Source organism: Trichoplax adhaerens, genomic scaffold, assembly GCF_000150275.1.
Source record: "Trichoplax adhaerens TRIADscaffold_3 genomic scaffold, whole genome shotgun sequence".
In the NCBI taxonomy this organism is placed as follows: domain Eukaryota; kingdom Metazoa; phylum Placozoa; class Uniplacotomia; order Trichoplacea; family Trichoplacidae; genus Trichoplax; species Trichoplax adhaerens.
Genome location: NW_002060945.1, coordinates 6,556,220 through 6,574,311, shown reverse-complemented (window position 1 = coordinate 6,574,311; position 18,092 = coordinate 6,556,220). Strand labels below are relative to the sequence as shown.

General features: G+C 32.7%; 2 protein-coding genes across 2 annotated transcripts; both read right to left on the bottom strand.

The window, feature by feature from the left end:
- Window positions 1–586: 586 nt before the first annotated feature.
- TRIADDRAFT_54713 (uncharacterized protein) lies at window positions 587–7,243 on the bottom strand (the record flags this gene model as incomplete). Its single annotated transcript, XM_002110536.1, has 30 exons — window positions 587–646; window positions 728–832; window positions 1,344–1,440; window positions 1,517–1,602; window positions 1,677–1,742; window positions 1,841–1,994; window positions 2,429–2,494; window positions 2,559–2,647; window positions 2,871–2,924; window positions 3,020–3,109; window positions 3,192–3,315; window positions 3,401–3,606; window positions 3,724–3,792; window positions 3,864–3,974; window positions 4,112–4,170; window positions 4,244–4,365; window positions 4,481–4,587; window positions 4,667–4,835; window positions 4,928–4,971; window positions 5,053–5,152; window positions 5,229–5,291; window positions 5,362–5,426; window positions 5,496–5,622; window positions 5,707–6,137; window positions 6,215–6,288; window positions 6,380–6,485; window positions 6,581–6,697; window positions 6,778–6,836; window positions 6,894–7,025; window positions 7,108–7,243. 30 exons carry the CDS (start codon window positions 7,241–7,243, stop codon window positions 587–589), a joined length of 3,288 nt encoding a protein of 1,095 aa, XP_002110572.1.
- Window positions 7,244–7,762: 519 nt separating this feature from the next.
- TRIADDRAFT_54712 (uncharacterized protein) lies at window positions 7,763–17,688 on the bottom strand (the record flags this gene model as incomplete). The annotated part of the gene is made up of 33 exons (XM_002110535.1): window positions 7,763–7,834; window positions 8,333–8,381; window positions 8,460–8,548; window positions 8,657–8,725; window positions 8,830–8,947; window positions 9,027–9,131; window positions 9,206–9,325; window positions 9,438–9,535; window positions 9,797–9,886; window positions 9,972–10,049; window positions 10,172–10,267; window positions 10,344–10,445; window positions 10,693–10,737; window positions 10,841–10,909; window positions 11,095–11,169; window positions 11,248–11,344; window positions 11,575–11,739; window positions 11,837–11,930; window positions 12,417–12,526; window positions 12,599–12,697; window positions 12,791–12,989; window positions 13,069–13,621; window positions 13,734–13,848; window positions 14,152–14,189; window positions 14,285–14,350; window positions 14,424–14,766; window positions 14,899–15,029; window positions 15,562–15,650; window positions 15,768–15,834; window positions 15,964–16,067; window positions 16,229–16,366; window positions 16,605–16,696; window positions 17,618–17,688. 33 exons carry the CDS (start codon window positions 17,686–17,688, stop codon window positions 7,763–7,765), a joined length of 3,846 nt encoding a protein of 1,281 aa, XP_002110571.1.
- Window positions 17,689–18,092: the final 404 nt, after the last annotated feature.

The window sequence follows — 18,092 nt, the reverse complement described above, 5'->3', positions numbered from 1 at the left end:
AATTAAAATAGATTTTCATCGACTATTGTAAAAGGCGCATTTTAATAAATAAATAAAATGTACAGCACATATTGAAGTGCAAGACTTGATTTAGATGACAAATTTAATTTCTATAAACAGTCCTTCGGTTTAAAAATAATCGATAAGTGCACTACAGCATAAGTGTCCTATAATGACGAATTTTACGATCTTGAATTGCAAGTGAACGCCAAATATCTTGTTGCTGTAATCTAAATCACTAACCGGATACTCATATCTACAGCAAAATGACAGAAATATTTTTTCCTACATAGTAAATTTGGCATCGATCTATAACTGTACAATATCTCTAGTGATACTTTAATGTGATCGCAAAACAAACTATGGTAAATTTCTAAAACTTTTACCACAACGCATTGAATCATATTTCTTTGATTTCTATACGTACATTTTAATATAGCTATAAATACAGTACAAATACTGGTATAAAGCTTAATGATACTGAATACCATAGCATTTACACACTTAATAGGAAGAACGAATCGAATATGAGGAATAACTTGGTCAAAATATTGCAACATGCGTGTATGATGATCTGATGGTAGAATTACATATAAGCCGCCCAGCCAATATACATCTGACTTAAATTGTTTACATCTGTGGCTTCCTAAAGGATTTCGATAAAATTTAAAATGTTCAATATCGTGTGGATAAGAGATTCAAGTAAAAATACTAGTAAAATTTTCACCTTTACTAATTCATGAACTTGCCCTTCTACTGATAACGCTGGCCCCTTACTTTTACTTGTATTCCCCTTTAGTCTATCTTCAACATCTTTTACTATTTTTAAAGCCTATAATTTGAACAAAGTATACAAAGTATATGCAGTTTAAATACATCCTGTAAGTACTAATTGTATATAAAAATGTAGGACTAGTTTCTAATACAAAAAAAATACTCTATAAAGTAAAACACCTTATACTAATATCTCTAGACAAGGATCAATCGTAGATTAAACAAGTAACTATGACAGGCGAAATCACAAGTTTTGCAAATGCTCATAACAATTTAACTCATTGCTTTAGTAATTTTAAAATTATTTACAGCACGATTACGTATCTATATAAGCAAAAGCAGTCAGACAAAACGATACCATCAGTATACCAATAGCAATAACAATTAACTATATAGATTGCAGTACTAGCGAGCAATAATTATATAATCAATGTCAATGTTCTCTGGAAGACGGATGAGCACATGTAAATATTATTGTACTCGCATATGATCAGTTTATACTTGATAGATTTAAATCATAAAATCAGGTATAGGAATTTTTTAAAGTTAATGTTGTTCGATATTCTTACCAATTCATTTGTTATTTCTGCATGATCTCTATTTGAATCGTTTCTCCTAATTTTTCCCCATTCGACCAACGGATCATGTACAAATGTCTTCAAAACACTAATATAAAGGTACTTCTGTTATATGATGCTTAATAAAGAAAAATACTTCCAGTGATTCGTATAGATCAGCTCACGTCATTAATGGATCACACTGATTTCTCATAACCCTCATTGTAACTTCACAAGCTCGTCTATAGATACCTTCATAGCCAGTAGGGCCCTATTTACAAATAACATGAGTGTAACTTGTTAATACTTAGTTCACTGATGTAAGTATAGTAGACACTAACTTACCATAGCGTCGATCATATTATGAGTCAGCCTAAACGGCACCACTTCTGGACAATCAAAGGTTTTGCCCTAATCCAAAATCCAAGCGTAAAAACCGTAAGCAATAAAGTGTGCAAAGTTTTCACTAATAGATACTACAACAACAAAGATTACATTAGAAAATAAACCTTATTAAACAAGCAACTAAAATCAACATGAACTGCATCGCCGCTTGTAGAATCAAACAGAATATTTTCTCCATGCCTATCTCCAAGTCCTAACACATAGCCAACCACAGACATGACAGCAACTGTTCTGGCATACGCTAAGCGACTTTGATACCTTGAAATCACCGTTTTAGTTAATCAATTAATATATTTATGTCAAGAGTAGCTAATCGGAATGCAACGAGATAATTAGCAAGCACCACAACAAGCATTACCATGATATTGAATCTGTAAAAGTTCTTAAAAACCATTCATGGAATACTGGAGGATGACTATGCAAAGCATCAAATGGTTATATAATTAAAAATTAATGGCACCAATCTGCATTTAGCAACCACTACGTACCGTGGTAATAATTCCGTTAAGAAAAGTTTCAATTTTCCCCTACGCATAAGTTACTTATTAGGCATTAGGCATATTAAAAGTATAATAGAAAATTGAAAACTCAAGATTGCAATATTTTATTCGTATTAAACCGTAGCCAAATCGTAAATTTCTCAAAATAGTTTTCTACAATAATACCCTTCCATTAAATCATGAAATTCTTACCCATATTTATCCGCGTTTGCATCTAAATTCTTTAATTCTCTGCCAGTACATAAAATGCCTTTCTCCCTATGGTAATTCATCATATTATTCGATATCATTAAGCAGAAATGATCGCGCATATAGTACTGACTTGTACAGCTGCAGAAGTATGTGCCTTAATCCTGCCGTATTGTTAACCCATTCTAGAATGCCACATTCCTCGTTAAGAGGTACGACAGCCTAGATCAAAAGTACGAGTAGTAAAATAGTTGCAATAAACAAACTAGTACGGTCAGTTCTGAGAATAAAATTTTTAAGCTATATATAACTTAAGCCGTTACATAAGTGCGAATGTGGAGAGTCCGCCGTCGAGCATCAGCATCTTTATGCAAATACTAGATAAAATAAAATTGTAAAAAATTAACCAGAATAAAAGAAAAGTCCATAAAATCAATTTATTTACCTTATTAATAAGCGAATTGAATTCCATAAGGCGACTGTCTTTTCGCAGATCATCCTTTTGTATGTTTATTGAATGGAGGATTAATACCATAAGGATAGTCAAAATACAGTAATAATAAGTTATAAAGTTAAACTGTTCTTTCTACTGACCTTAGGTTTACACATCATCATATATTCTTTTCCATCGCTACCGCGAATAACAATTTTCTTAGGCTTTTGAAGAGACATTAAAACATCAATCTAAAAGCATAAAGTAGTGACAATGATTATATAGAATCATAGTGGGATAAAACTTAATACTAATTAAGCACAATTGCGAAACCTTATCTTTAAATCTAACGATAGTTGGTAGGTTATCTGGGAATGGACCAGTTTGGCTATCAATCTTAGATGATAAAATAGCTGTCATGGAAGATTGTAAAGGACAGATGATAGCGCTGAATGATCTACCATACAAACAATACAGTTATTTCATATCATTAACCGTAAACAATACTGACTGTAATTAAGAATAACAAGAATTAAACTTACGGATCATTAGTTAGTCGTACAAGTGAACGGCAATTTTCACTTAAACTTATAGTTGTACAATTTCTACTAACTGGCATATTGCAAACATCAAGTAATCTATCAAACAAGCATGTTGCGTCATTGATAAATTTCTCTAATTCAGCACAGTTGCTTTTAGCTTTTGCAAAAATTTCATGACATCGACTTCTGCGAACTGAATAAGATGACTGCAATACCGGTAGAAAAAACGAACATTTACTATACAAATTGTAAAATACAATTAAAACACGTAAAGATTAGGTGGCAGTATTCTTTCAAATTCTAAAAATCTTCTTAAAGACTACCTTGGAAACAGCAGCCATTAACCAAATAGATTGCTGAGGGTATTCAACCATTAACTTAGCAATAATTTTCTGTACAAAAATTTGATAGTAAGGTAAGCATTGCAATATAGAGTATGAATAAAACAACAATTTTATTTAACCTCAAGTATATCAAAAATAGAAGCATTCGGGTGACAGATTCGCGAAATAAGCTGAGAAAAGGCTGTAAAAAATTTATAAGGTGGTAGCTTTTCGATAGAATCCGAAATTATCTAATGAAAACAATCAGAAATACGTTCATATACGTCAGAAAGTTTGCCCACAATATTAATAATCTCATATAAACATTATTTAACCTCATCGATAGCTACAGCACGAAATACAGTCGAATGGTTGCAATTACAAATACCTTATTAACATCTGATAAAACCGCAAGGAAAGTCTTGTCGATACTCTTAACTCTATTAACTAAGAGAATTAAATAACTAAGACCTTTATGAGCCTGAGTATGTCACCAAATACGATACTTTTCAGGACTTACCCGAAAATTTTGATCCAATATCTAGCCATAATGTTAGTAATCGAGGCATGGATTCGTAAATGAATTTGTTTCCAAATTGCAGAGACAAAGCGTAATGTTTGATAACATGTGGTATAAATTCTCTGATATATGAAAGATATTAGATTAGGTAACGCAATACTAACGGCGTTTACAGGGTTATAAATGTACTTTAATGTTGGCTAAATATGGCCATAATCACTCTGTTATTTTACTTACAACATTCTAGCAGGTTTATTGTCTGGTACATATTTCATAAAACGATCATAATATTTTGCTAAGTAGAAATGGCCTAACTCCCATTGGTTACGTATTTCCGTAATATTCTATGATCATATAGAATAAGATAATGTCAATATGGGGCTAGACACATACTGCCATCACAATCTGTACAGTTTATTTAACCTTATATTGCTTCAAGACAGCATGGCTATTGCTATGGCTAGTATCTTCAGTCCATCGCGCCACTAATAACAATGCTTTAGCATGGCCTACTTTCTCTTCAGATGGAAAGCTACCATCCTTATCTCCCCAGTCAATCATCCCACCCTCATTAATTCTAATATTTTTATCACTACAACAGAAATAGAAATTATTTCAACGCAGTACTCGATATCATCATACATTCAAGTCAAGTCTAAAGTAGCACAGTATAGCAAAAAATACCTAAAAGCATCCTTTAAGCATTTTAACGCCTGGCTGCATCCACCCTAAATTAAGAAATTAATAATTTTAAGTGGAACCATTGCAATCACTATCTCATTTTACAGACAATATCCAGGTCTGTATACCTGTTTCCATAATAACTTTGCTTTTTCAATATGATAACCAGAAAGATTGAAGGAACAAGGATTTAGTAAAGAACTAAAAGCAGTTTGTATATAGCCAGCCCTAAAATACAATCAAAATTACAGTAGGTATTTAAGATCAATAATAAATAATTGAGTTTGAGCAACTCATCGCTTACTTTCTCGCCTCTTTAGCACTTAGTAACCAGCAACTTCCCTGCTGTTCCTTCAATTGCTGAGAACTAGATACAAATATCGTAAACCTTAGACACTGTTACAACTAATAATGACGACAGTAAACTGGACTCTGACCTATTCCCAAATCCTAGCAGCACACGTCGCAGATTAAGGAGAGGTTCACGAATTTTAAATGAGTGCTGAAATAATACACGGAAACTTTTTAAGCATTTCCGTAAACATGACACATAGAAAGCAACCTAACGTACTTGCGTAATTTGTAACCGTGAGTTCCAATTAGTCAATAACACTTGCTCATCTATCTTACGAAAATTGGATATCGAAATACCAAGGAAAAGTCGAACACAATCTTCTACTTCATGCAGCATGTGTAGCCTAAAACGAAATAAGTATATCTTTAACAAATATTTTACTTATACGTATGCGCAATTATTTCATACATTTCAAAATCCTACTAACCGGACAAGACTATCATAACCCTGTTGCAATGATCCAGATTCCATAATAGAAGCTGAAAATGATTCCATTAATCCTTTACGAACAATTTTTAGTTGTTTTCCAAATTCTTCGTGATTGCGATCACGAGCGTTTAGTAGCAAACGCCCGAGGCCTACGTTCCAATCATTAGAATCTTGATCGCTACTGACAGAAGCGATAAAATGTTCATTTTTTACTAAGTAAAATAGAGCTAAAGAGAACCAGTAATGACGATATAGCTCAACATACCCTAAATAATCTTGTAAGCAATCCCAATTTGCCAATCGCCACGATGCTTCTACCCTATAAGTATTTAAAGCCGAAACCCAGGTCTCCTGTTGCGATATTACTCCATTGACGTGAGCTAAAGCTGTACTTAGTTGTCCTAGGCCCATCAAACATTGTAATAGCCCCTATCACAAAAATTAATTATTTATTTAAAGTATATTTTCTCTAGCTGCTTTGAGGTGAAACATCTAAAACAGCTCACCTTATGGTGGTTTAGTTCATTAGGTTCAAGTTGTATCGCACACTCATAACAAGCAGACGCATCACGAAGATTACCTACAATTTAAGAATTTAAAGATTGGCTAATCAATGAGAAACTAAGAAATTTGTTGTGCTATGCAATAATAAGGATATCAAAAAGATTTACCTATGCTTTCAAACTCCAGAACCTGCTTGTTAAATGAATTCCTATCATCGCTGACAGCCGCAACGCCTGCGACACCATCCGGCTCATCCAGAGCGACGTATATCTCCTATAGCGCATATACAGTATAATATAATATAAAAAACAATATCTTAAAATAATAAGGAAAAATATCAACAAGACTAAGTATTGGCAGAAAATCACCTGCAGAAAACGTAAGTTTCTCTGTAAATCATCAGGATTATTACGGGCAAACGTTTCGAAATGCATCAATGCTCTAGCATTGGCTCGACACTTGTAAGAAGCATTTGCAAGAATATCCTAGGTATTAGATAATTCAAGAAAAAGGAACTTACATTAGAATCACAATTGGAAGAAAATTTGATTTATATCTTACAAACCTGTGGTATAGATTTCAAGAAATTAGAAACATCTTCGTGGTTAACTACCGGTAAGGCAGCTAAAAATAAATAATATATTCGTTAGCAGCTTTTTCAACGATGGCAAAATTATTTACTTGATTCCATACAATCATCTTTCTCTTTCTTATTCTTAGCAGCCAGAGCCGCTTTTCTAATTTGACGGAACGTCCAATGAGTTAAATGATCCAATGCCGAAAAAATAGCCTGGGCACATATCTGACTGAAATCTAAGGTATAGTTTACAGATTAGTTAAAGGCACGAGAATAGAAGTTATTATCTCTTAAATTTTACATTAGTATTATTAATACCAGAAGCATCATGTACAGATTCCTTATTAACATCTTCCATGACTGTCAAGATTTCCTGGCGAATTTCATTGACGTCTTTAGTACTGCTATCCAATAAGGCATGTATTAAGGCATGCGGCAAAAGAAATAAGCCCATGTTGCTGTCATGCTATATTCAAAAAAATAGCAGCCTAAATCAGCTATCAATCATTCTTATAGGTCACTGTATAGAGTAGTGTATGATTAGCATACTTTCAAGAGTAAAATACATGGAGTAAAAATATTGGATGACTTCTTCTTCTTGATTTTAGATATTAAATATGCTGTCCATGATGATACCCAATCCTTAAAGTTACTTCCTTTCTTAGAACAGAAAATTGGTAGTTGGACTGTCGACCAATCTGTGCTTGCCCCAGTTGTATATCTAAATTAAATAATAACAGTAAAAATCGTGCAGTTCTACAGGATAGTTGTAATAACTGGTGCTAATAATGTAAACTAGGTACTAACATAGTATATCAATATAATACAAAAATAGAAGCTAACGAAACTTATTCAGAAATGCAGTATCATAAGGCTATAAACTAAATAAATAAATTTATTACGGATGATAATCGTACAGTTGCATTACGCATATAAGAATATAAATCTAAAATCGCAAAGAGTAGCCTTAAACCTAGAGTGTAAGTGTGGCCGTAAAATTTCCTGAACATTTTCCGGAAACATTTTCCAAAGACGTTGTCCAAAACTGCAATGCCCAATTATTTAACGCAATTAAAAACGAAATTTATGTCTACAAAGAATTCATTACTAGTAAGTTATCTTATTTATGTCCTTATCACAATTAAAACCTCGTTTCATTTGTTGAAGCGCAATCGAACGATTTCAATATTTCTTGAATTGCGTAAGCGTAGCAATCCTGCAGTAATAACGTAAGTATTACAAAAGTTATATCGATAATTGCTAATTAAATGACAATTTTGTTTAGAATTACTTGCGATCTCGTATCAGGCGCAGCAAGAAATCCCCGAGCTAATTCATTTATAAGTTCAAAGGCGAAATCTAAGCTATCGCAGTCCGACTGCAACCATCGATATTGTAGGGTATGCAAAACAGTGGATAGAAATTATAATAAACGATTAACTGCTAGATTTCGTTGTAAATAAATGAAGGAATCAATATCTTAGAAAGCGCTGATAATACTGATTCCGAGTAACCAATTAGACTACAAACTGAATACGCTAACCTCTAAAAATTTTCTACCAAATGACGATAGTTCAGATACTTTCTCGAGTCTAAATCGGGCGAAAAATGTGGTAAATGATAGAGATACACTCTAACTACGAGAAGGTTATCAGTAATGCATAAGTTACCTGCCGGGATCAATGGCTCCAATGATGCCTAAGCATTCACCACATAGATTACGCTCTTTGCTACTAGCTAATCGGCAGCGTCGCAATAGCTAACAAAATTAGTATGAAAATGTCAGCAAATGATAAAATTTATTGATATATACTTTCTAAACCTTCTAGCTACATATAAAATAATGACTAAGTTTAATCTTTGATACCTCATTAACAATTTCAGTTACGATTGGATCGGTCTTTTCACTTGATAAAACATATTCATGTATTTGACTCTGAAAACGGTAAGTTAAAATTATTATTAGCATTAACCACCATAAATAGCCTTGCTTAAAGAGTATACAAAATCACAGAGGCCATAAAGGAGAAGTGATAGTACCTGAAGATCGTAAAGAACTCTCCTTAGGTTCGATAAAGCATGCAATCGAACGTCAGCACTTTCATGGCAAACTCCTTTCATGATCTGGGATAATTTTTCTTTAGGTCCAATCTCACCGCTAACAGTTAAATAAATTATTGTAATTACTTCATGTAATACTGTATATCTTACAATCGATTTTATATGTTACTACGAACCTGTTTGCTCTTTCTAGCTCTTCTTTTAAGACATTGTTTGCTTTTAACAATTGTGGAACATCCGGTATAAAAGGTATTTCCCGAAAATATTCCTTTAACTGTGATCTGTAATATAGAAATCAATAAATCACACAACTAACTTTTTCTAATACCATTTCGTAAAATATCAAATAACCGACCTATTGTCCACTATTAAATAATCAAGTACAGGTGAGACAAATTCAGCGTATTTCTTCATCACAGGATATAAAATGGCAATAATTTGGCTTAACATCGGACCTAAGCTGCTCAATTCAACACTACACAAAATATTATATCCGTTATAAATAATCGTAGATGCATTACATGTATTGATTTAATTTAAATTGAATATCTATTAATCGCGTATTCCTGGCAGGGTCACAGTTGTACCTTTTGACAAAGCTATTCCACGCACGACACGCTAGGCGGAGCAATTTTTCTTCACGAAGTTGTAGGCTAGCCCTAAGTATAAATAGAACAATAATGGCCTTGTAACATATCAAAATTTCTTGATTATTATTACGGACAGAAGTGGTGAACACTATACTGTATATGCACGGTTAAATAAACCTCAGTATGGCCATGATCTTGACCCTAACTGCCGTAATGTATTTTACTCCCATCAATTCCATCAGATGTATCAGGCTTTCAAGTGTCTATTTATACATACAAAGTTTGCAATTGTTTTTCTAAATTAGACACTGAAAATCGCCAAAAATATTAACGATATTGATGCTATAATCACGAACTCGTTTTTTCTCTTCAGCATCAGCTGCTCGCAACAAGCTTGAGTTAAAAAATGTAAGTATTCCAAGTAATTTTGGTTGCAAATAATCAGCCTACAAAGAAGCGTAAAACTATGTAAGAGTAATATTATTCACCCAAAAATACTTCTAAATTTGCCGTACTTGTGTATTTACTTACAACAGCCTTTTCTGGATCAGCAAATTCGCATTTGAACGTCTCATCCCAACCAGCTAGCATCAATAGTCCGTTAAAAACCTAAAGTTATACATGATAAGTTACACTACGTTATAGTCTTATGAAGGCAATTTATTATTACAAAGAGATCAAACTAATGACAATTTTTAATCATACGCGTATATCAGAGTACGAAGTCGTACCTCAGTAAAATGAGATCCAAGATAAAGTAATAACTGGCCAAGTAGCTTCTGACTACTAGATTTTAGTAAGCCAAATAAATCAACCGTACTTTCTTCCTGTTAAGAATAAAAAAATAGACTGCCTAAGTCATACGTAATATTGATACGAAAGCGAATAGTGAAGTTTTCTTACTTCCACAAAATGAAATGCTTTCTCTTGTATTTCACTATTACAGTTTGTGATTAAAAAAGTTGCTACGTATGGAAAATTATCAACGTACATAAGATAATAATCCTATAAGCCAAAGTTAATGCATGAATCAGAGAAATTATATCCATCATATAACGAATAATTTACAAGTTAAATACCATGTTTAACGCCGTCGCGATTTCCCGCAATAATCCAGAGGCGGTTTTACTTGCTTTACTGGTTAACCGCGGCAATAACAGATATAAAAAGTTCTACATTTTACCAAATAAAAGGAAGATGTACCAATTAAGTTGGCATGTCATAAAATCTTGTGGATATATTTCAATATTACCTTTAAGAAAGTTCCAATATCTTTGAAAGCGAAAACCCTAACCACCTTAGAAATCATGCATGTAAGTATAATACGAAAAATAAATATTGGAACCGCTGAACCCGAATTACAAGATCATTTAAACCCATAATTGAACTAGATACTATACCTCTCCAATAGATGTTTCGATCGCTTGTTTTGCTTCCAAAGAATTATCATGAATGTTATCTACTAACACCTTTTCATGTTTTGCAGTCAAAATATTTTACATCAATAATGCTGAATACATTCCTTCAAGTGATCTCTTATTTTACGAATTTAAATCGTCAATACGCAACTAAGATGTATTTGTTACACCTTTGTGAATGCTTCAACGATGAAACCAGACATAGAGTGAATATTTCACTATGCAGAGATGCTTACCTCACAAAGCTTCTCTTTAAATCGGTTAAACAATTTCTCAGGGCTTAGAGCCTTTGACTTTGCAACAAGTCGTATCTACAGTAATTAATCAATTATCGATATGTTATAATATCGAAATTATATCCGAAATCGGATTATTAAACAACATGTAACCTGATCGAACGTAACGGCTACTACAGCACCATAAGTTGACAGTAATCCTTCCAAAAGAGCAATAACCACAACAAGTAACAGTTCTCCCTCAGCAATTCTGTTTGAAGTGAATACAAAAGATGCCTTTACAATGACTATTTGAAGACTTAAATTATAAGATTAAACATCTGACAGAGCTGCAGGTAAATATTAGCACCTTCCAATTTGACCGATAGTAAGATATATCGTTTCCAACAAGCTAAATATTTACGTACAAAAAAGATAAAAATTTGTTAAAATTTAAACCTTCATTTCACACTAAATTATTAACATTAAGAATTAGATTACCTATGATTGCTTTCTTTAAGGGCTTTACTTAGAACAGACTTTATTTTCGAAACCACATATCCATTCAACGAATTTACTGGCGTGGCAGCAAAATTATTTTGAATGCTGCCTAAAAGATCTTCTGTAGGCGGTGATGTTTCATACAGGAGAAACCGTACTAAATAGCTAAAATGAAAATTGCAATAAAAAAATTGATTTGTCGTTTCACAACAATAAAATATCTTAGAATGTAGCTATTACTTTAAAATTAAGTTATCACTACCTAAATATCAATCGAACTTCATGATCTGGATCATCCACCAAGCCCATTATTGATTTAGCCAGACTGTACGAATCCGAATTTAAAGCAGCTATGTCTGAAACAAATAAAATTTGGTAATTTTGCATTGAGTCACTTAATATACTTCACAATATTAAGTATATTAGTAAAGTGACATACACTATTATTTTTTTTAAACTACCTAAACTGAATACAGAATAATTTAATTAATGCTATATCAAACTCTTTTATATTATATCAATTCGTTAATAAATCTTCATAAAAAAACGAATTTGACTTTACCTAGATGACTGATGAGCCTTGGTATACTGTTCATAAATGCTACCAAATGTAAAAATAGATAAATCTTTTAGCATGTGTTATCAATCATAATCTATAATGTATTTTATTATACATTAAATATTTACCTAGCTTTATGGATCGGGAACACTTTACGTCTAACAATTTCATGAACGGCAATAAAATTTCCGCGTCGGCACATAAAACCGCTTAGACAGAAAAAGCACAAATTCGCTATAACCCTTCTGATAAACTAAAATAACAGGGAAACGATGAAATTTACCAGAACCGCGCTCCGCTGATGAATAACTATCTTCAATTAGCTTCTGACAATACGAACAGTGAAGAGTAGCTCCATCGGCAATAGTGCTATCGAATGAGATATTGCTTGACCTGCAAATGTTCATATAATAGAATAACTGTAATAATCCCGTACGTAATTATGAATGCGAACCCTCCTCATACCATTGTAATTTCGGAGATTGCGAAAGCGCACAGGCAATACTGCCTATACAAGATGCAACAGTTTCTTTTATACTACATGAATCGGTATCTAAAATATTCCTGAATGAAGATAAAAGAAATTCATTTACATTTTTAAACTTTTTAAGGATATCGCTGCAATGAATGCATAAGCTGAAAATATTATAGACTTACGATAAATAAGATATAATTTCATGATAATACTGCACCCCTAAATTGGTCAGAAATTGAGGTACTGATTTTACCGCTGCTATTCTTAATGATTCATTGTTGGATGGCAACAAGCATTTCTTAAAGACTTCCATTCGAAAAGAAGGTGCAACACCGTAAGGTAGCAAAGCAAGATTGTGGATACTACCACACTTGCTATCATCTACATATAAAAATTATTAAGGTTAATATACTGTACAATCTCCATTTCACGCAAAACTTGAATAATGGCGAGAACCTACCTAAATACTTGGCAATGGCAGTACTAATAGATTTGATATCATTATCTATAATCATATCTATACAATCTTGGTTAATCTCATGAATCCAAGGTAAAGAAACCAGGTTAGTTAGATAATACAATAAATCATCAGATAACGTTAAGACTTCACTAGGATAACACAAGTTCAGGATAGCACCAGCAGAATTGATAATAATTTTATAAACGGCTTCCAGGTTAACTACTAACTCTAGTTCATCCTCTACTATACTCTTTAAGCGCAGTAAAATATTTTTCCATGTAGTATATAATAGCGATAATTGATCACTATTAAACCAAGAATTCTTAATCGCATATAATGAAAGATTAATCCCAGACTCTGGGTTAACAATCTCTGAACTGCCTTGAAGTACATTATCTGAATTTAAATTTTGCGACATATATTGTGATCCCTTTGCACAGCCATAACTGATGCTACTTGTATTACGAGTTGATGGGCTTAATGATAATACCATGATATTACATCTCGCAAAAGTTTCAATACATATGCGGATGCCTTCCATAGTTTGGACAATCTATAGGGGTTAAATATTTAATAACCATTTACGCGAAAAATTGCCTGATCAAAAATTTATCAATGAAAATGGATATCTAGAGGTTCAATCGATATTCACAAAGATGCTTTACCTCCAGTACGTCGAGTCCCTCGAAAGATTTTGATAGCAAACTACATAGATCAAAATACCTTTTGGACATCATTGCAAAAGCTACAGAATCATAATTTAAATTATCCGTGACGTCACTAAAAAATAAAAATTTAGCATTTTGGTAATCATTAACAAATTTCATCGATATGCACATCTATACAACAAATAGTATAACAATAAGTAACTATAATATAAACCTCTCAAATATAAATAGGATTTGGCTTATTTATTTACCCAGTCGAAGATGCGTTTATATTTTTAACAACAGAATCATCCAGTTTTGCTTTCTTTGGACTCGGTTGACTGTAAATATAGTACAACACCATACAGACTTAAATAACTGAAGAAGCATACTTTAATAATTTAAAACAAGGATACTTCAAAGATAGAAGCCTTACTCTTCCGCATCTAAACCATGGCTAATTGTCTGAGGCAGCTATTCAAACAAGATATCAAAAAGCATTATGATCTACACGGGATAGAATATTGATTTCAGATGCTAACTCATGAAACTATTGAATTTAGAATTACCTTATTTAAATTATCTTGGTAAGATATTTCAAGCCATGACCATTGGCTTAGTGGACCTAGAAGTGGCTATACAAATTGAAAAAGTAAAGTGAATGATACAACGATATCCTTTTAAGTCATTGAAAGTAATTGATTGAACCTGTTGATTACAGTCGGAACCAATTTGAGAGATTAGCCAATTTAACACCTCAGATGTAAAGCCAATTAAGCATGTTTGGTTATTTTTACGCCTTTGCAATGCTTCGTAACATCCAATGCTATATAGAGCATGGCAAACAGGCACAGCAAGAGATTTTTGATCCCGAATACAAAAATTCGGATGTAAATTTAGCAAAGTAACAACACCCGTTAAAATTTGTTCGATATACTCTCTAGAAATTTTAAATTCTTCCATCAAAGGTGTAGCTTGAACGATACCAGCCGATGTATTGTATGGTAACAGAACATTAAAGCATGAATCAATGCTCAATTCCAATCCAGAACTTATGCATAAATAAATGTAGGGTACAAATTGTTAGTATATTTTATAAAAACACACAGAGACTAAAATTTTGCAAAGCAATAAATGATGCCATTAGTAAATTAATACTAAAGTGATTACAAATTATACAAACCTAATAGAATTAGCATGGGAATATAATGCAAAATTTAGTAATGCCAGTACACAGTTAATAAAATATTCACATAATGTTGGTTTTGGAATAATATTATTATCAATTAGAGCCGAACATAGCCGAACTGTAACCTATAATGAGATATATAAGATACTTTAAAATATGAAAAATAAAAAGCTTAAAGTCATAGCTTCTTATTCTACCAACATTCTTGATCTCTATAGTGCCAGTATCTAATTGATAGATTAGTATTGGCCATAACTCTATGCCGCAATCAAGGACAAATTGGCATATGCAATCGCAGACATCCAGCAACATTTTACTGTGGAAGGTAAATTGTATTTTTAGATGTCAGTAAGTAGAGTATCGTATCATATATGCATCATAAGTGAATGCAACAGTTACAGTTTAAAAATATAGATTTACGTGATATGTAATTGTAATGAGAAGAAATTGTTGGGTGAGGAAATTTTTATAGGTTTGTGAGAAAAGTCTTCGTCACCACTTGTTTTCATAAAGGTAATCTAATAAAATAGATAAAATTACAGCAATTATACAAGTCAAAAAGAGTGTATACAATTATGCGAATATATAGTACATATTTAGATATCATACAGGATAATAGAAATATACATTATAGTGAAGCAGAAAGTCTCTTATTACCGAGTTTAACTCACTGTCCTCCAAAACAAAGCAATTAATTTCTATAGCATTTTGTAAATCCAAACCGGTAAATTCGGTATTGCTTAAACCTAATTTGGTATCCACACATAGTTGCCATTAAAGGTATATCTTTCATGCACACAGGTACAATGAATAGATTCACAACAATCGCTATTTCATAAGTAGTTATGAATTCTATTACTCACTCATCAAGATCATGACAAATTCTTCTATTATTTCTCGAAAGAAAATTAAGTCTTTCAATTCTATAAGCTATCCATAAACATAATAGTATAATTGTCATCATTAGTATTTATCTAAGCAAAATATTCCCTCAAATTCTGCATAAATCTAAGGATAGAAATAAGAAATACTATCATTTATAGGCTCAACTTTACTTACTTTTAATATACTGATAATTATCTGTGAGGAAGTTGAATGCAATTTCTGACAGTCCGATGAAGCCAATAAATGCATTAATTTACACGTTATCCATTTGATGAAAGCTATTAAAGGTATTCAAAAAAATATTAACTGAAGTAAGCTCCATTAATGACATCAAGAATAAACTCTATTTCTATTTATAAATTCTTACCTATCCTCGTATGTTACCCTTTGCATGTTATACATACTTACGGTTATTACACTGCCGATACTAGTAATTTACCTTTTGATGTTACGTCGATTGCTTCGAAAGTTTCAGGCACAAAACATTCCGGTTGGTCGCTAACCAAATGTTGCATGAAAGAGAGTAATGTTTCCGGTTGTGAACTAATACCAGTTTTTTTGGCTAACTGCGTTGACACTTCGGGAATTAATGTGGCCAGAAGAAGATCGATATTAAAATAGAAATTAAGAAATTGTAAAAAATTACGATGTTATGTCACAGTATGATACAACATTGTATCATGAATAAGGAACAAGTAAAATACCTGTATGCATACAGGTAAAAATTGCCGAATTTACAAATAAGTCATGGAAATTTAAACTATCCAAAGTGAATCACTATATGGCTATTGCATGGATACTTTTGAACAATTTACCTTCTTCAATGTTCAATAAGTATCTGCTAACCAAATGGCAGAGTAAATTACGTGTTTCCAAGATTCTTTGATCAGGTTCGACATTTTGAACTCTGCATATTGAATCAAATAATCGTATTAGTAGCTGGATGTATTATAGCTCGTTGGATAGCATGTCAAATCCGGTGTGGTCCGACTACTGTACCAATTGTATTGTATGCAATACTAATTCGGAAAATTAGCGGATTGTTTCTTGTTGATTCGATTAATGAACGTTAGCAAACTACCAAATAGATACTGCTCGTAATAAAGAAATAGCTATAGTACAGTAGTTTAAAGAAAAATATATTGATGTTGAAATATAACAACCTATGTATAGTACGCTAAACTCCTATTGTACGAGACTGAAGTTGGGTAATATTGTCTGTCCTTTTGGATATTGAAATCGCCTAGGAAAGAACTTGCGGCTATAATCACAGTATCAAAAAGGAGTGCAATTATCTTGTACAACGTAGCTGAATGAAAGGTATGGAAATGATGAGAGCGATTATTATCATAAAAAAGAATAAACATCATGCATTCCATTCCAACTTGAGTATTATAAATATAGCTAAAGGAAATTAAACACTGTACAGTACTGACTATCCTGTAGGCATTGCACTGTTTACAACTTTCAAGGCGAGCTATCGACCCAGTAGACTACGCATTACTTTCTAGTTTGGCCATGTTGATAGCCTACCGCTTTGACCTCATGATCAAGCATCGTATACTGTAAATATCCATGATGGTCATATTAAGCATTTCCTGTCTATCAATACTATGCCGCGATAGCGAATAATGATGAAGATTAAAAGAGTGTTGCAATCAACGTTGTAGTGGCTAATATACTACTGCAATAGTTGTACTTCTATCAACAGTAAAATCAAAATAATCTCCAAATAATCATTTCATATAGCAACGAGCTAAAGTCAAGGTAGCGACACATAAACATGAACTGCATGGAAGAATCAAAATATTGCAAATATCGTCTCAACCTGTTCGCAAAATCGATGACGATTTGCTTGAGTTTTGACTGAGTTCCGCTTGAAGATGGACGTCCTGACATTTCGACCCAAAATAATGCTAATAGACTTGAAATAGGATCTCAGTAATTAGAATCAGCGTTAGCGAGGATAACCACCGATCAATTTGCGGTGTTTACCATGCAAATCCAAGTCAAATACGATATGCTTTACGCGCGTTGGAACACCGATGATCTGTAAAATTTTTTGTCACCCTTTTGATTAGTTTCTTTAAGAATTGTCCATCATTCCAACTTGATAATCTTTTCAATCGATATTGTAGACATGACAACTGATTTGCACTGTATGCATTGTACAGTTGTACAATGTACACTTATTTTACAGTACACTAGTACCGATGGCCAACCAGCCTAAACACGTTCTATACCACGGTCGGTAGCGTGCAAAATATACTGTCACCCCACGGAGAGTCTATTTTCTCCTATAT